This window comes from Poecilia formosa, unplaced genomic scaffold (genome assembly GCF_000485575.1).
Source record: "Poecilia formosa unplaced genomic scaffold, Poecilia_formosa-5.1.2 Scaffold61, whole genome shotgun sequence".
In the NCBI taxonomy this organism is placed as follows: domain Eukaryota; kingdom Metazoa; phylum Chordata; class Actinopteri; order Cyprinodontiformes; family Poeciliidae; genus Poecilia; species Poecilia formosa.
This window is the reverse complement of record NW_006800000.1, coordinates 1804059-1821753: the sequence shown is the minus strand read 5'-3', so window position 1 is coordinate 1821753 and position 17695 is coordinate 1804059. Positions and strand designations below refer to the sequence as shown.

Genomic DNA, 17695 nt, shown 5'->3' with positions numbered 1-17695 from the left:
GTGAAAGTTTTAAGAAGAAAAACATATTTTCATAAACGTTACACTTTTCAGCTTTAAGCTGCAGTATCTCTTATCCTGAGATAAATGTGTGCAGAAGAACCAGGGTGAAAAACTGTGCAGTTAACGGATTACATTTTAAATGAAGCAGACTTATATAAAGTTTAGTTTAACTCTGTGGTCAAATGGAGATCAGACAATTGCGCCCAAGCTTTCTCTTAATGTTTCAATGTTTGGGACTTTGCATCAGCATTTTCACATAAAGTTCTTTCTTCTATCTGCCAACCATTTTGTGGAGTGCCCCATTGTCTCCTGCAGTAAAAGACACAGAGCATAATTATTTCAAAGTGTTTTCTTGTCTCCAGATTTCAAGATGGTCATTATGGCTAAACTCTTCTATATTAGCTTCATAAAGACTACAGGACATGTCTAAAAAAATGAAGTCACTCTCTCTGAGTGCATCTGAAAATTTTATTGTCTATTTTCTGTTTATTTTAAAGTAAAGGTTTCTTTGTCATCCGACATCCATTTCACTGTGGATTAGGTCATCCTCTTAAGTGGTTCTTACCACTGTTGTTTTTTCCTGGAAACTGTTTGAACTTATGGGCATGACGCCCAAACATGAACCACACTTTTGCAGGTCCAACATATTTTCTTTTTAAATATTTTTATGCAAGGTCACTAAAGCAGGCAGCATTTTTGACAAGTTGCTGGTTTTTACTGTATAGTTTATGCTATACTTTGGTGAATGCAACATTATAGACTTGCTACGTGGGTGTTTAAGGCATATCTTCTTTATAGAGTACAGGCAGAAGAACATGATCACCGATTGAAATGTGGATATGAATCAAAAAGATTGATTCACATCAATCTTGGTGGCTGGGTCCAGTTTAGACCTCAAGCCCAATCTCATCATAACAAAAAAGGAGACAGGGAGCCAACAACTTTGTACAATCCTTGTTTGCACCTAGATAGCTGGGGAATAAGTGTTTGTTAAATGTTCTAAAAAAAAAAAATAAAATCAGTTTTGAGGTTAAAATAGAAACATTTATGTTGTCAGAACAACTTTCTGCAGGAAATGTTTTTGATAGTTTACACAGTTAACTGCTGTCATGAATTTGAACTGCTAGAATAATGCAGCACTTCATGTACCACTCAGCTTCACAGTTTTATGACAGGCAGGGGGAAGTACACGATCTTCTTTCTGGGAACAAAAAAAAAAAAAAAAAAAAAAAAAGAAAGATGTGAGCTCCTCTGTTCTGCTTCTCTTCCTGGAGGTGTCTGTTGCAGACAAGTACCTTACAACTTCCAGCCTCCTGACAAACCTCATTTGTCATGTGATGGAGTGCCTGAAATACTCCACTTGTGGCAGACAAAACAGTGGCGCCAAGTCGATGGCCAAACTAATCAATAATGGTTTTGGTAAAAGGCAAAAGCCCTGTCTGATGGGAGAAATCAGTGGTTTTAGTTTCTAATTGCTGTTGAAGTCATGTCACAAGGAATGCTGTTTATGTCTCTGAACAAAGCTGGACCTGTTTTAACCTTAAATGCATTTTTATTGGATTTCCGGGTAGTTTAACCTTGCTATAGACTGACATTTATCTTTTCTCTTCAGTGCAGAATGACAGAAACTTAAATCCAAAAGTGGTTTTACAATCTGATGTTAAGTGTGAAATATAAAATATCAATCTACCTTAATATAGTTAGATAATTAAAATCACTTTCTTCTGTTAACTGTGTTGTTTCTTATAGATACGTTATGTTTGACTTTTATTTATTCCTGCTTGCTATGAATTTTCCAATCTCATGGGGGACGTGGTCTTTTAAGATTGTTGGGTCTTCTTAACCTATCCTGCACAGCTGCTTCTTAATGTGTAGTATTGTTCTTATTGTTTGTGCAAATAAATAAATAAACAAATTACAATAACAACAGAATTAATCTTATGTGCTCTAAAAAGGGTAACTCATTCAATCACAAAATACATTTAAAAATTTTTGGTTTAACTAGTTTGACTATGTAACAAATTGCGTTGGTGTGTGAAAAAAAACCTTACATGGATAATTTAAATGAGACACCAGTAGCGATTTGGTATGGATCATGGTTGTTCCTAGAAGTGAAGACCCGAAATCACACAAATCTCATAACACTGGGTCTGATCTGATTGCAGCTTCTCAATCTTTCTTCTTATAAGTCTTATCTCTAATTACACAACCCACAATGTCGATGAAGCTTGCATTTACGAAACCAATCTATAACGTCTTCTGGCTTCTCGTTTCAGACAAGCAGATCTAAGGCGCTACTCTAATATTTGTCCACCAGGTGGCGACAAACATCAAGATAAATCCAGACGCCACAGAGAATAACTGGTTTCATATTTAGATGTTGAAGGTTAGTTGTTGTACTAACCTTCAACAATAACTCGAAATCTAGCAAATTTCCTTGCGTCAATATTTGGGCATAAACTTAACAGGTGTAAAGTATTGAGCAGAGTGGATTACCTTTAGGACTTTTGTCCCTTTTCGCTTTCCTTAGTCATCCACCGGTGGAAAAGTTTTTGCTTGATGAGCAACCTGCTGAGCTAAAATGATTACTTCTAAGAGGTAAGAGCATTTTGGTGAATTTTATAAGAAGCACTGAAAAAAAACAAAACTTATTCCGCATGTTTGTCACTTTTGTTCCAATTAGTTTTTAGTCTTATTTAAAAAAGCTAAAATCATCCGGGAGTGTTCACATTCCGTCTCCATGGTAACTGTAGGGAACGACCTAACATAAAACTAAAGCGTTTAGAGTGTTTTATGTCAAAACAATAGTGGCTACAAGTCAGAGCCATTAAATCTAACGACACAAAAAACTGGACGGCAGGGATGTTTGATTAATATAACCTCTTTTTAGTTGTTCTCATTTTATTAAACTAATCATACAATGTTTACTGCTAGCTAGCTCAAGCTGTTTTTGGCATTACCCTCTTGTGTACTCTGCCAAAAAACATTTGTAAATCACAAAAAAACCCAAAACAAAACCAAACAAAAAAAAAACAAAAAAAACAAAAAAAAAAAACACATTTAAACAGCCTCAAATATTTCCACAAGGTGTTAAAGTTACTTCACATGTAAATGTCTCCTCAGAGTTTTTGAAGACCCACACTATTGTCTATTCGTAAAATTTTGAGTTAGTAGGACAATGTCTGTGGCGCATTGCAGCATTATTTATGGACTGTTTTCCTCGAAGTTACCTTTGGAAATGAATTTGATTTGCTCTTGTTTCTGCAGTGGCCTAAATTTTTTTTACCCGTCTCTTCTCCTCGCTTCCCAAGGCTGAGCCCAGCAAGGGCAGAGATTAGCTTTAACCAGGATTAAACCAATGAGGAAAATTTGAATTTGTTGGCCCTTATCTTCTAGCAACATGTGGAGTGCCCTAAGCGAATGGCAGAATTTGATCTTTTGCTTCCCAATAGCAAAGCATGTGTTTTTTTCCCCCCAGTAGACACTTATCATACTTGACCGTTGAAGACAGGGGGGCGGGGGGCTTTTAAATAGTTTGTTTATAAGGAAACAACATGCACTTGTTTGCTGCATCAGAATTACAGCTTAACCCCTTGACATCCTTCTAATAGGGGCCTAAAAACAGTGAAGTGGTGCTATTTGTCTGAGAAGTTAGTTGATCCCACAACTGAAAGGTTAAGAAATGACCAACAGATGTTTTTTTTTATTTGTTTAGTCTTTAATTCGAAATGTCTACCACATATTTTAAAACATTTGGATACAGGTACTTACTGAAACACACAGTGCTTCGCAACCTATTCTCATACCTTTGACTTTGTTTTATATTTTGTCAATGTACAATCACAAACATTCTTGTATTTTATTTGATTTAATGTAAAAGAGAGAAATAAAGTTGTGTAGTTAGAAGGAACAACATCGTCCATCCATCCTCTGTTGTAGGAGGGAACTCCAGAAAAAAGTTGATTTGAAACTCCTGTACCGTTCTATTTGTATTTGGCCATTTTTATGCATTTTTACACCAATACTCATTACCAAAAACACTGATATGGCAGATGATTTCTTAAAATCCAGTGCAAACAACTGCCCTCCGAAGTCATATAATTTGCAGACAGTGTCAACAAATGACCATATTTCACTAATCTCAGTAAAAATATGGTTGTTCTATGAAGGCCTCAGGTTTGTTAGAGACTGCGCAGAGGAACACAGCAGAAGAGTCAGCAATATAGTTGCGGAGAAGTTAAAGCGGGGCCAGGTTTTAAAGGATAGACTCAAGTTTTGAATAACTTACGGACCAATTTTTAATCCATGATCTCAAAATTTAATGAATATAACATAACTCCAAACTGCTCACCAGAACTAAAATGCTGGGCAAGAAAAGCATTAATCAGAAAAGCAGCGTAGAGGCCCAACGAGATTAAAGATCTACTGCTCAGGTGGATGAATCTGACAACAGTATAACTGTTACATTTGAACACCACAAATCTAGTCTTTTTTTTTAAAGGTGCCAAGAAGAGAACAAAATTAAACTTCAAAGCTTGAAAGTGTGCAGAAAAATTAACACTTTGCTTAACACCAAACCTTCTCCATGGTAGAAGACAGTAGTGACAGCATTACACCATGGCCATGGTTTTATTCAGAAGGGACTGAATTAGATTCTGAAATAAAACCTCTTAGAGGCTGAAAAAGAACTGAGAGTGGTCTGAATACGCTACATTACTGTATATGACAATATTTTTCTGATTTTATCATAAAGAATCTCCTCTATTGTTTCTCAGCTGTCAATTACAATATACTTCTACAGCTCTTTAGTGAGTCAGTTGGCAGCTTTAATGCCTTAATCCTGATGTGTTATTGGTATATCATATTTAGCCCACAAGCTCTGATAATCTTGCTGCATAATATTAGGTTTCCCTCCAGAACTTATTGAAGTAGATGGGACATTTGCATTCTAAACATGCAATTTCTTGCCTCATCAGGTAACGTAATTCCACGCTTCATTAGGACTGTGAAGTTTATCATTAGTCATAAAAGCCAAGCTGTCAATAAATGATTAAGTTTCACATGAGTCAAATATAATATTAGGGCTTGAGTAAAATAGATAATAGTGCATATTTTGATTACATTTGCAGCAATTTAGTTTTTGTTTGATTTTCCTGGACATATTTTTGCAGCTTTGTGTTACAGCAGGGAAATATTACACAGCTTTAATCCTCATGGTCTTCATAGGAAGCAAACCTGAAAACAATAATTTAAATATATCTCATGCCAAGAGTAACTACTTTTTAACTGCCTTTTTAATGTATATCTTACCTGTAGTCTTGCATACCTCAACAGATTAAGTCACAACATTGGTACAGGGATCCTTTAGTACAAAGTATCACACAACAAAACAGGAACAATTTTATCAAACAAATAATAAAAATACAAATTAACACTCATAAAACCAAAATCACAGAAATAAATTTGTTGTGACATTTTGATTTCATTAGCACCAACCATTATAACATTTGTCAAAGAGGAGGTTTTATGTGAAATCAACTCTATATCATGTTATAATGTTATTCACTGATTAAAAACATACCTGGAGCGTTGCTTTGATTCTTTCATGCATGTTTGAGGAATCCTTGAATCTCCTGTAGCAGCCATTTGGAGGTGCCTAAACGCTTGCTCCCACAAAGTTCCTTTCAGCTTTTACTACCCAGCTAAGCTTCCTCCTCAGAGACCACCCGTCCCCCGCACCTTCCTCACCTAGCTGTCCCAAATTAGCGGCAGCTTCTTATACAAAATACTTTGCACTTCGACATTACAAAGAACATCTATCAACGGTATAATAGCCAAATCGTAATGACATGTTGAAAGCAGGAGCTTCTTAAAGAGACAAAAGGTGTCAAATTTATTTTAAGTTACAGTTGATATATGCAGCATTTCTATAACAACTGAAGGCACAATAGTTATTTGACACCATATGCCTCGAAAGTCCACTGTATTTTGCTTCAAAATTTTGTAAAATTTGTCCAAGCGCATAGATTCTATTTCGTTCTGAATCCTGTAACTGCATCAGATTTCCTACAAGAACCATACCGTATGGACGAGCACCCATATGGGGCATAACCACCTTGTGTGCTGTGCACGCTACAACAATCCATTGGCAATGAGAATTGTATGGCTTGACTTTGGCTTTTAGAGTCCCTGTTGCAGTGTTACTGACAGTGTGAGGCAGGATAAATATACATTACCTTCAGCAAATGAAACACAAGCAGATCTGAAGGGAGAAAACTTACAAAAACTAGGGTCATCTATTCCTTGTGGTCATGTTTTTTTTGTTGGAAAACGTCTATAGTTTGTGTGAAGATCATTAAAGAACTTGCTATTTGCAGCCATTGTGCATGTTCATTTTGTGCTAATGAAAAAAAGGTGGAAATTTCACCCTTAAATGGCGGAGAGGTAAGGGAAGTATGGACTTGACCTGTGATGGTCTGTCGGCTCTAATTACTTCCTGTTGAAACTGGAGATGAGGTGAACACAGTGTAAAAGGTTGACGGCAGTGTGTGTCTCTTGGGCTTAAGGTGTGTACTCGTGTTTACTTGTCTCTAATTGCGAGTGAGAGTGAAGACAAACTATTGTGGTTTAAATGTTTTGCTAATCTTTGTCGTCTATGTCATCAATATATGACCTAGTTCTGTAGTTTTTTTTTTTTTTAAATAGGCTCATTTTCTTTTTACGTAAATGACAGAAAGAAAGGGCACACAAAGAATTTGGCAGTGCTGACTTAATGAAGTGAAACAGGGTCCTTGGATTTGGTCCTTCTGGGAGTGTTTTAAATCTCACAATATGAGTACAAAGTGCATTCTTAATGGGAAGCATTTAGGTCCATATGTGGCACTGGGGCATAGTTCTTAACCATGACTGCTGAGTGGTCTAAATCCCACTTGTACATTTAGCAATCTGGTCATCCAAAATGCTCTTTTGTTGAAGCCTTGCATATCACTGATCGTGTCTTTGTTTCTTCATCAACAATTCCTTAGTGTTTCTTTTACCAACTTTACTTAAATAGTGTGAAAACTTTTATCTTTGCAGAGTACTTGCATTCTTTATAGATAATAGTCCACTGGATTTGTGTCTTATACACTGAATCATGACAAAAATAGCCATTTTGGTCAGCATGATTTTTAGATTATGGTTGGGCATAAGCTTTCTTGCAAATGTTGCAAGTTCATGCTGATATTATACACAAGAACAACAACAACAACAACAACAACAACAACAAAAACGCTTAGTAAGTAATTAGTTTTGCATTTTTAATCTGTAGTTTGAGCTGCGGCTACTGGGAGACAGGTCTGAAGATTGCAGCAAGGCACTCGAGACTTAAAGCAATTTGTGACCCCTTTTAAGGTCCAGCTTCTCACCCAACTTAGGGCGGGACACCAAGGTCAACTTAGACCTTGGTGTCCCATTTCCTTTGCATCAGAGATTAGGGGGGCAAGGACCAGGCACCTCTGTCTCAGAAGATACCTGAGACACACAAGACCCTGTTGCAGTCACTTCGGTTTCTCAGTGATACACTCATCACATGCCTCTGTCTTCCACAAATGAGCTCTGATTGAGATGATTGGAATTTCCAGAGGCTGTCACAATCATTTTGATTGGAAAATAGACATAAAATAATGGGAGAGACAGGCCTGTTATGAGAGCCCTGTCAGGGCTAAAATAATGCGTTGGAGTGAGGAGGTTAAAGACACTGCTTCCTTGTTAATAATTAATTGCTGTGCGTGTGGTGGATCCACTTCATCGCTCCTAGTCGTCACTTGATAATTGCTTTACATTTAATTTGGCTTCAGAGACTGTTTTTCAAGCTGGCTAAATTGTGCTTAAAGTGAATATAGGCTTAAGCAGAGGCAACAGTCAGGTTTTCAGAGAAATAAAGACTAAAGGTGGCATGTCTTGGATGTTGTTGAGTCATGCTGCTGTTGGCTTTTGGTTACATTTGAAAACAGTTATTTAAACAGTTATTTATTGTGTTTGGAAAACCATTGAATTTAGTCTTTTGAACATAACATTTTACTTCATACCTTCTTGTTTTTTTTTAATGTAGGATATAAGCAGATGTTATTAAGGAAGGCATGAGTTATCGGTCGACAGCGACCCCTGGTGCTACATCTAACAGGGAGGTTCCTGTTATACGCCTCCAAGCGGATTCAGAACTCTGGGTAAGGAGAGTTTTTGTTTACAAGTCTTAGTGACATGGTAAGAGCTGCATGATGTCTGGAAAAAATGTGACATGTTATACTGTAGGCCACATTGCAATGACAATATGATTTGTGATAATTAATCCAATTTGAATTTATAATGTTGAAGCCTTTGTGCTTTGAGTCCTTTGCAAACATAAACCTCTGATAGCTGGGAGTCTAATCAAGTATTGAAAGAAAATGAAATTCGTTATTTTCATTTCAGGAAAGTCTTTTCATTGAAAAACTTGCAATATATTTTCTTTTTGACTTTCGCAGAATACCTTCTTTTTCTGCGTTAAACAAATACTACTAAACATATTACTGGTTATATTTACGCCCTGCGACAGACTGGCGACCTGTCCAGGGTGAGCCCCGCCTCTCGCCCAGAACGTTAGCTGGAGATGGGCACTAGCATCTCTCCCGACCCTACTAAGGGACAAGGGTGTAAAGAAAATGGATGGATGGGTGGATGGTTATATTTACTGCATGAATGTATGGTATGAAAAAGGAAAATTTATTGTGAACCAATTAGTTCTTACAATACTGATATTTCATGCACTGATACCGCAATGATGGTAAATGTGTGACATATTGTGCAGCTCTAATGGTTGTGTGTGTTTGTGTGACTGAAACAATTAACTCGAATTGCTCCAGAAGAACTTCAATCTCTACTTTCTTTTGCCAAGGCCGCTTTCTTTGGGGAATTTGACCGCTCTGTTTGCCACATGCAAAGCAGCCAGTGCTCAGTCTTGCATGCACACAGATAATAATCAAGTTAATTAGACCTGAGATTGAATGAACTGCAGCAGCAACTTAATCATTTGTGAGTTGATTAAAAATACTATATTCTGCGGCTCTAGAGACTAGAAATCTGGCATGTTTTTTTGGATCACCTCAAATTAGGCCATGCATCAAAGTTAAGGTGAAAGTGTTTGGCTTTCAGAGTCCTAATCACAGACTGAGCTATTGACAGTTTGCTACAAATGCATTAATGTTTTCCTTTTTTTTTATTTATTTATTTTTTTTTTAATTCCACTCAGAAAATTTATGAATTTGGAAAGACATTGGGTCAAGGAAGTTTTGGAATTGTTTATGAAGCCACTCACATCGCGACACAAACAAAATGGGCGATAAAGGAGGTTCGCAAACCAGCGGTGAGTCCTGCATTTTCTGATTAAAAAGTTATACCTGTTAAACAAGAGCAATCAATTCTTCTATACTTTTTGTATTCTGTCACAACTTTCGTCACAGGCAGGAAGTTCAAAGTTTAAGATGTTGGATAACGAAATAAACATCCTCAAGCAAGTAGACCACGCCCACATAATACATCTTGAAGTAACCTACAATACACCTACGGTAATGATTGCTTTTCCTCGGGTCTCGATCTCAACATAAATTCTCGTCAAACGTACGACTGATAATGTTTCTCTTTTACTACTGCGTCCCGCTGAACTGAAATGACCTCGTTTCCCATTTTGTTCCCAGAAGATTTGTCTGGTCACTGAGCTCTGCAGAGGAGGCACCCTGAAGCAGCAGCTCCATCAAAAGAAATTCTTTACAGAGGATGAAACGAGAAAAATTATATATTGTTTAGCTGATGCAGTCGTCTACCTTCATAAAAGAGGTGATGTATATTTAGCAGACTAACAGTGGTGTGTGAATATAGTTTATGGACAAGGCTTAGACAGATAATGTAATAGACAGAAAATGCAAAGTGTATTTTGATTATTCGAAAATTGTTGAAAAAAGGGATTATATATATATATATATATATATATATATATATATTTTTTATTTTTATTTTTATTTTGTTTTTTTACATGTTTTTTGTATTTATTATTCATGCATTTTGTATTGTACCACTCTATTTGCATTAGAGTGGTACAATAAGGTTAACATTGAATAAAAAGAGGTTTCTTCTTTCTAATCTTTAGTTTTCCTTTGCAGATATAGTGCACCGGGACCTGAAACTTGAAAACATTCTTGTGAAGAATTCTCCTGATGATAATGAGGACTGGTTTGACATTAAGGTAAAGTTTTGATATAAACATGTAATTAAATGTTTCATCACGGTTTCCTTTCTCTCTTTGAAGTTAAAGAAAGCTTCGTTAGGACCCATTTTATTTAACTAATCTTAATATTGGTAAAGGCCTGATTTAATGTCTTTTTTGATACCCATGTTCTCGCAAAGATTAAGTTGTTTCCCAGCACATAATCATCAAATAACATTATTTTGTCTGAACTCATAAAACATACAGTTGATAGCTGAGGCAAAGAGGAGGTAGTTTCTTAGTCTATTTTTTCTGCTCACGTACACAATTATAAACACATTAAGAATAGGAAGTGTGTTTGAGTGTAGTTTATTTATAAGTTCTGCATGCTGTAGTACCAAAAACAAGAGACCTGAGACATTTATTGAAATACCTTTTTCTTAAGTGCTGTTGTGCACCTAGGTGGCAGACTTTGGACTGTCGGTGAAGGCAGACGGTGTTGGGATTAGGAAGGTATTGACGGATTCCTGTGGGACTCTCCTCTATATGGGTATCCTCTTTATAAGTAATATTTACCATATTATGCTCAATAAATTATGTTGAATATATACAACTACTGCTAAAGACTTTTTTTACAAAGTTGTTTGGATGATATTGAAACAAAGTCATATTTTTTTATTTACTTGTATGTGGCTGTTTGCAAGTATATATGCTTAATGTATCAACAAGTTATATGACTTGTTGATACATTGGCTTGTAATAATTCTTCTTTGGATTTCCATCTATTTTTGTCCAGACAGGACCTACAGGAGTTGTTCGCCTACTTCATAAACTAAGTTGTTGGCTTTGAACTTTGTAATCATTTATTACTAGTGTTATAGCAGACACTAGTCTGTCCTAGGCTGACTGTGAATGTCAGTATAAAAGATAAAACACTCACATTTTTAAGGAAAACAAAAGAGATGTCCAACAAAGTGTACAAGTTTCACCACATTCCAGTGGATGCATCTAGGTGGCAGACTTCATCTGATTTGTCAAATTCTGCAATTCTGTTGTAGTTTCACCACATCACGCGTCTAGAAATACAGCTTAGTATTTTTTTCTAGAAGCAGCTTCAAAGCATCATTACTACTCAGAAGTGTTTTAATGTGTATGTTTTGGTCCCAAGGTTTCTGTAACTGAAAAAAACAAAACAAAACAAAAAAAGCCATTCGTGTGTGATTTTCAGCCCCTGAAATGATGAGTGGCCGCGGTTACAGCCATTGGTGTGATGTTTGGAGCATCGGAGTCATTATGTTCATGCTGTAAGTAGGCACACTTCAACTACTTCCTAATCACCATGAATTAGATGAAGACATGGCTGAAATATGTCTCCATGTAGGCTTTGTGGAGAGCCTCCATTTCATTCCAAATCAAAGGAGAGACTGGTCAGGAAAATTATGCGCAAGCAAGTAAAATTTACTCAACCCGTTTGGGCCACAGTTAGTGATGGAGGTGAAATTTTATCTTATACGTCACTGTTAACAAAGGTTCAACAATACCCACTTTAGCCAACTGGTTTCTGCCTCAACAGGAAAATATGTCCTGACTTGCCTTCTGAAGACTGACCCTGCTTACCGCTTGTCTGCTCATCAACTGCTAGATCATCCCTGGATTACAGTAGGGCACCGGCTCCTCTTCTGCATTTCTGAACTTTAAGTGACCGACGCAAAGAGGTCTTATGGGAGACTTTACCAACAGGGTGACACAACTGTGCCTTTGGGCCCGAGCAACGTGTTGGAGATGATGAAACACTATGTGGGAAACGAAGACGGTAATAATGAATTCAAATGTTGTTCTTTCCAAGCTATGATCAAAATCTTCCAGTAACTCACATTAGGTAAATGTTGTGGAATGGATCAGACTGGACAAAACATGTTTATTAGTGCATTTTTAGTGTGTGGAAGATGAAATAATTCTGGAGCACAGTTAATTTTGAAGTCTTCATAAGTGTTAAGCAATCAGCTGAGCATAAATTCTCAAATTCATAATCAGAAATTTCTGTCATAATCCTAAGCCTTTAAGGCTTTAAGGTTCATAATAATATGAACAATTTTGTTGAACTAAATCCTTCTGTGGATTTGTATTTCTCTTTTTTTTTTTAAATGAAAACAATTAAAAACTTGAAAAATGTCATAGCAAAAATTATGACTGGTTTGCTTGGCTATACTTACAGTTAAAAAACTGACCTTACTACTTGCTCAAATAAAATATGAAATGTAACTATCATATAAATATGCAGGAAACTTTTATGTTCTCAAATAGCTCAGTGTGAAAATTACATTGCAAAACCACAAAATTATTAGTATTTCTGGTTGTAGTTTCTAGTGCAGATACCTTAGTACACTTGACATAAGACAAAACTAACTTACAATAAACGTTCTATCAAGACATAAGAGCTGGCTTGAAGTCAGTAATTTCTTAATATTGATAAAATGTACTATTTCCGCTGGCAGATTATTTCACTTATAACATCTGCCGGTGGAACTAGTACTTTTGGTCAATATTAAGGCTTCATCTTAATAATTAAGGCTCATATCTTGCTGGAAAGTCAGTTTTGTCTAATTTCAAGTGTAGTAAGATATTTTTACTAAAATCTACAACAAAGATACTTGATAAGATTTTGTGTTTTTGCAGTGTAGACGTCCTATTGCTGATTAATATCTTTTTTTTCAGAAGAAAGTGAGACTGAGAATGACTCTGTGTCCACCTCTTCGGAGGACGATGAGGTGCCAGGCCTGGACATTATCTGCTTGCCCTCAAAGAAAAGCAGCCCTTGTGAGTCCACAAAGGCTGCAAAAGCGAAGGTTCAACCCTCAAAAGGTTCAAAAGTAAAGATTTCCCCTGAGAGAAGCACCTCCAGACCGTCCACATCCACCAAGCTGGTACTGTTTGTCTGTTTAACACAACTGTGCAACACTGTCCATTTAAGAAACCTCTCATGTGTTCAAGGGCTGTTTGTGATAGCTAATGCTGTTTCTGCTGTCATACACAGTGCTGTGCAAAGTATTCATACCTCTTACACTCTTTTAGATTAGATCTGGGATTTTATGTGACAGACCAACACAAAGTAGTGAATATTTGCAAAGTGAAAGAAAAATTATACCTTTTTTTTAAACTAATACTGAAAAATGTTTATAGAGAATGTTTTTCAGATCCCTTTGTACCAGTATTGCTGGTATTGGGACTTATTCTTGCCCAATTTTGCCCAATTTTGTGCTTTCATGTAAACCAGCACAAGCGCCAATGTCATTTTCTGTTGTCTCAATTTGATTAATGTGTGGACTTTGACTGGGCCATTTTAAAACATCCTTGGCAGCACATAGTACTCTATTCTAGGGTTGGTCTATGTTTAGCTTGTCTCTCCACCATTTCTGACTAACTGTGCTGTTCCATCTGAAAATAAGCATCCCCTCAGCATTATACTGCCAGCAGTATATCACACTGTAGACCTGCTTCGTTCAGAGTGTTACGCACTGTTGGAGTTCAATTTTGGTTTTATCTGACCAGAACACCTTCTTCCACATTTGCTTTCCTTCAACAGTGGCTTTTTTTTTTTTTTTTAAAGCCACACTTCTGTTGAGGCCAGACTTGTGGATTTCTCTTGGTTTAACAGATTCTTCCACCTGAGCTGTGGATCTGTGCAGCTCTCTCTGATTAATGCTTGTCTTTATAGTTTAGGTGCTTGATTTTGTAGGCTTACACCAGGGGCATTCTCTTCCCATTTTTAGATGATCGTAATGAATAGCGCTCCGTGTTCAAAGCTTTATATGTTATTCTAAAACCTAGCCCTGCTTTAAGGTTCTCTGCAGCTTTATCCTAGCTCTGTGTGGTTAGTCCCTTAGTCTTCAGGATGCAATTTGTTCACTAATGTTATCTAGCAAAACCTCTAGGCCTTCACAAAATACCTTTACTTCTACTGAGACTCAATTTTGCTGTGGTTGGCTGCATTCACTAAGAAGGTGGCATAAGCAAATAGTTTTTTTAGGGATATACCTATGACGGGGGATAAACAACTAAATGCTTTTATTGGTTAAAACATGTTTGAAAGCCTAGTGTCCCATTGAAAAATAAATTTAATTTAATGGTTGTATGATGTTAAAGTCCATCCATTCATTCATCCATCATGGGTCACTGGGGGACTGGTGCCTATCTCCAGTGATCATTGGCTGAGAGGCGGGGTAAACCCTGGACAGGTTGCCAGTCGTTCACAGGGCAACACAGACACAGACACACAACAAAAATAACATGCACACCCACATCTAAGGACAATTTAGAGAGACCGACTAGCAGTCATGTTTTGTACTTTGGATGAACTCACACTTGTACTCTATATGGAGTGCAAACTCCATATAGAAAGACCCTAACCTGGGATTCAAACCCAGGCAACAGAGCTGGATGTCAGCGTGTTTTTCGTAAGGGATATGAATACTTTTGCGAGGCATTGTAATTTACCTTGACAGCTTTGAGACAACAGCACTACAAAGGTTTGTTAAACTGCCAGATCCTTTCAGTTCAGTTTCTATTTAAGTCTTCATTGTTACGTCCTTATTATGTCACATATTTGATTTTTTAGCTTGAAACTGCCAACATCTTCTGATATGTAGCTGTCCTCATTTGCCTTATTCTTTCATATTGCATTTGACACCGAATCACCACTAGATGGTGCCAGATTTTCCTCTTAAAAAGATTGTGTTAAAAGTAAGGCTTTTAGTTGTTTTATGTTGATCGTTGAGCTGTCTGAGATGAATGTGTCTCTGATTTTTACAGAGTCTTAGTATAAAAAGTTCAACCCTGCTGAGTTCAATATCGGAAAAATCTGAAGACAAGACGGATGCAACCAGTCTCTCAACAAAGTCAGAGAAGGGACATTCATCTAGCCGTAAAACAGAAACACCTCTGCCACATGGCAAAGCAAAAAAGCAACACAGAAAAAAAAGGTCAAAAAAGGGCAAATCCAGCTCATCAGAGCAAAAGATCAAAACGAAAGAAAAAAAAGAAATAAAGGGGAAAAAATGAGTCGAATCAATCATATGAGAAAACGTAGAAGGGAATCGTCGTGTTTTGATAATTTTAATATTTATGCATTTCTGTTTTTTTTTGTTTTTTTTTATGTTTGGTTGTAGCAGATGTGAGTGTAACTGCAATCAGTGGTGCTACCCCAACTGTGCTGGCTGGGGAGGAAGCAGGGGCTGCAGTGTTCAAGGAACGGGCCTCACATGTAATGTGTCAATAGTTCAATATGCCCAAACCCACTGCACTTTGGGTGAGCAGCCTGAGCAGTGCTACCTTGTGCCAATGCGGAGGCCCTACTCTGAGCTGTTTTTCCAGCTAGACAAAAGTAAAATCATCAGACAGGTAAAATATGTTTTTGGTTTTTTTAAGAGAAGTTAACATGGGAGAATGAATACTTTCTTATCAGAGTCTACCGATACAGTTACCTTACAGGAAGATGGATTCAGTGAGAAAAAGTTACCTTGGAAACTTACACAAAGTGAATGCAGTAGTCATTTGTTTATTGCTGCTAGCAAATAATATAAATGTTATCTTTTTACTTTTACCCTCTGCTAATATTTTCCTTTTTACATTGTATTCTTATCTTGTTTCACTGCTACATGCACAGATAGGGAATAAAACGATAGAAATGAACCAAACCTGAAACAGACTTGGCACCAGGCTAAATGTAGTGTGTGAATTTTATTTTACATATGCGCATGCTACTGTGGCACATGTACACACATCCAGGGTTTGATTTGTGTTTTAAGAATTACATATTTAACTGCAGGGACACTAAAACAGAACACAAACGATTAGTTTGGATATCATTTCACAACACCGAACTAAGCAATAGGGATTTTGCTCCCTTTGTGCTCTGACCTCTCAATCCCAAAGCGTTGCATATGCAGTGACTGCACCCACTCAGTGTCAAAACAGAGAAACTGTCACACAGGCTGGTTACGCTCCATCTAAATGCAGAGGATTGGGACTGAGGGCAGCCACGGGTCTAATCTCGTTTGGAGGCCACTGAAAGCAGCAGCAGCTACTTTGAGGGCACTGCCATTCAAGCACAGGTTTTTTTTTTTTTTTTCCCCCCGCTGTAGAGAGAATAATCCCCAGCACAGATACAACATTAACGTATCCAAGCATAACACACAGAGGGTGAATTTCAAATCCACCCATTTGCATCTTGAAGTGAATGAGTGCCAACAATGGGCCCGTGTTCCTCCACAGGCTTTATGTTTTAGTGCACATGTGAGAATGTAGCCTGATCAGTTTTATATTTATGTTTTTTAGGACACAAGCGATTGTTGATAAAAGCTGCTTGCCAAAAAAAAAGCAAAAAAAACAAAAAGGACTGCTCTGCTACTGCGGCGTTACTGACACGCTGAATGTCTCTGGTTTACTCAGATTGCCATAAAACAGCAGATGGAGCTGTAGTTAGTTGCTGAATTCATTAATTTGAGCTGTACCTAAAGCTACCTAATTTTCAGCATGAGGATGTGTAATTAGAATTGAGTGCTTGAGCCACTGCCCATTAAAAAATGTGATTTCCATGTAATCTGTCTCTAATTAATATGTTGTATGCTTACACCTCGACGGTCCATGCAGTTAAAATAAAGTTAAGACGCGACTCCTGTCGAGTGCTGTCTTGTAATTTTGTTTTTAAATAATTTGAGAATTTAACAAAAAGCACACAAATAGTGATTTGTGTAGTTAGTTAAACGTACTTCACATTTGCATAAAATCTATTTACATAGTCGCTTGTTGGGCCTATTGTGTTCTAGTGGAGATGGCATTTCTCTACATGCTCACCATTTTCTTGTCCTATATTCATTTTTTTCCTCTTTTTTTCAAAGCAAAATGTCCAAAAAATGCTTGCGTGTGCGTGCATGTGTGTGTGTGTGTGCGTGTGTAGGTGTGCGTGTGTGTGTGTGTGTGTGTGTTAGGGTTGGGCATAGAAATGCCCAACCCTAACACACATGGGAACATTTTAGTTTTTTTTTTGTGCCAACTTCAAAATTGTAAAGATTCAAAAATCTGTCTGCGCATATTGAAGCAGGTAAACATTAGCTTCCAGTTATTTGGTTCCTCAGTGTGCCAAAACAACAACAGAGGTGGGAGATAACGAGGGGGGCCACATGAGAGGCTGTATGGTGGGATAGGTTAGGGGCGTGAATTTAGGACAAAGCACGGAGGCAAAGGAAATTAGAAAATTCGTCGGGATGGAACGAGGGATGCGATTGCTTCCCCCCAATCCTGGCGCCACCCTTCGCCCACACCCCTAAAAGCCCTCCCACTCTTTTCCTCTAGCAGAGCCCCTGCCAGATGGAGGTATGGGTGGGTGGATTGACGGGGTGAAGGGATTAAAACTCTGCAGCCCTCTTTTGGAGCCTAAGCACAGTGTCACTCCCTGCAATGGTGAGGAGCAGAGGGGCA

General features: G+C 37.5%; 1 protein-coding gene across 2 annotated transcripts; it reads left to right on the top strand.

Annotated features, from left to right (window-relative positions):
• Positions 1-2392: 2392 nt before the first annotated feature.
• On the top strand, positions 2393-16896 carry stk33 (serine/threonine kinase 33). Of its 2 annotated transcripts, none has more exons than XM_007554079.2 (13): positions 2393-2598; positions 8093-8207; positions 9269-9382; positions 9480-9584; positions 9714-9852; positions 10176-10258; positions 10682-10769; positions 11448-11523; positions 11601-11713; positions 11793-11878; positions 11960-12032; positions 12935-13143; positions 15029-16896. In XM_007554079.2, the coding sequence occupies exons 2-13, from the start codon at positions 8121-8123 to the stop codon at positions 15275-15277; spliced, it is 1422 nt and encodes a 473-aa protein (XP_007554141.1). In that variant the 5' UTR covers positions 2393-2598; positions 8093-8120; the 3' UTR covers positions 15278-16896. The 2 variants fall into 2 exon arrangements, with proteins under 2 accessions (XP_007554141.1, XP_016527923.1); XM_016672437.1 differs by having other exon boundaries at positions 12932-13143.
• Positions 16897-17695: the final 799 nt, after the last annotated feature.

What these genes read in the sequence shown, in the direction of transcription:
- stk33 (XM_016672437.1), top strand. Translation starts at nt 8,121, where the DNA reads ATGAGTTATCGGTCGACAGCGACCCCTGGTGCTACATCTAACAGGGAG. An exon ending in AAGCGGATTCAGAACTCTGG is followed by an intron (nt 8,208 to 9,268) that starts GTAAGGAGAGTT and finishes AATTCCACTCAG; the next exon opens with AAAATTTATGAATTTGGAAA. An exon ending in TAACCTACAATACACCTACG is followed by an intron (nt 9,585 to 9,713) that starts GTAATGATTGCT and finishes TTTTGTTCCCAG; the next exon opens with AAGATTTGTCTGGTCACTGA.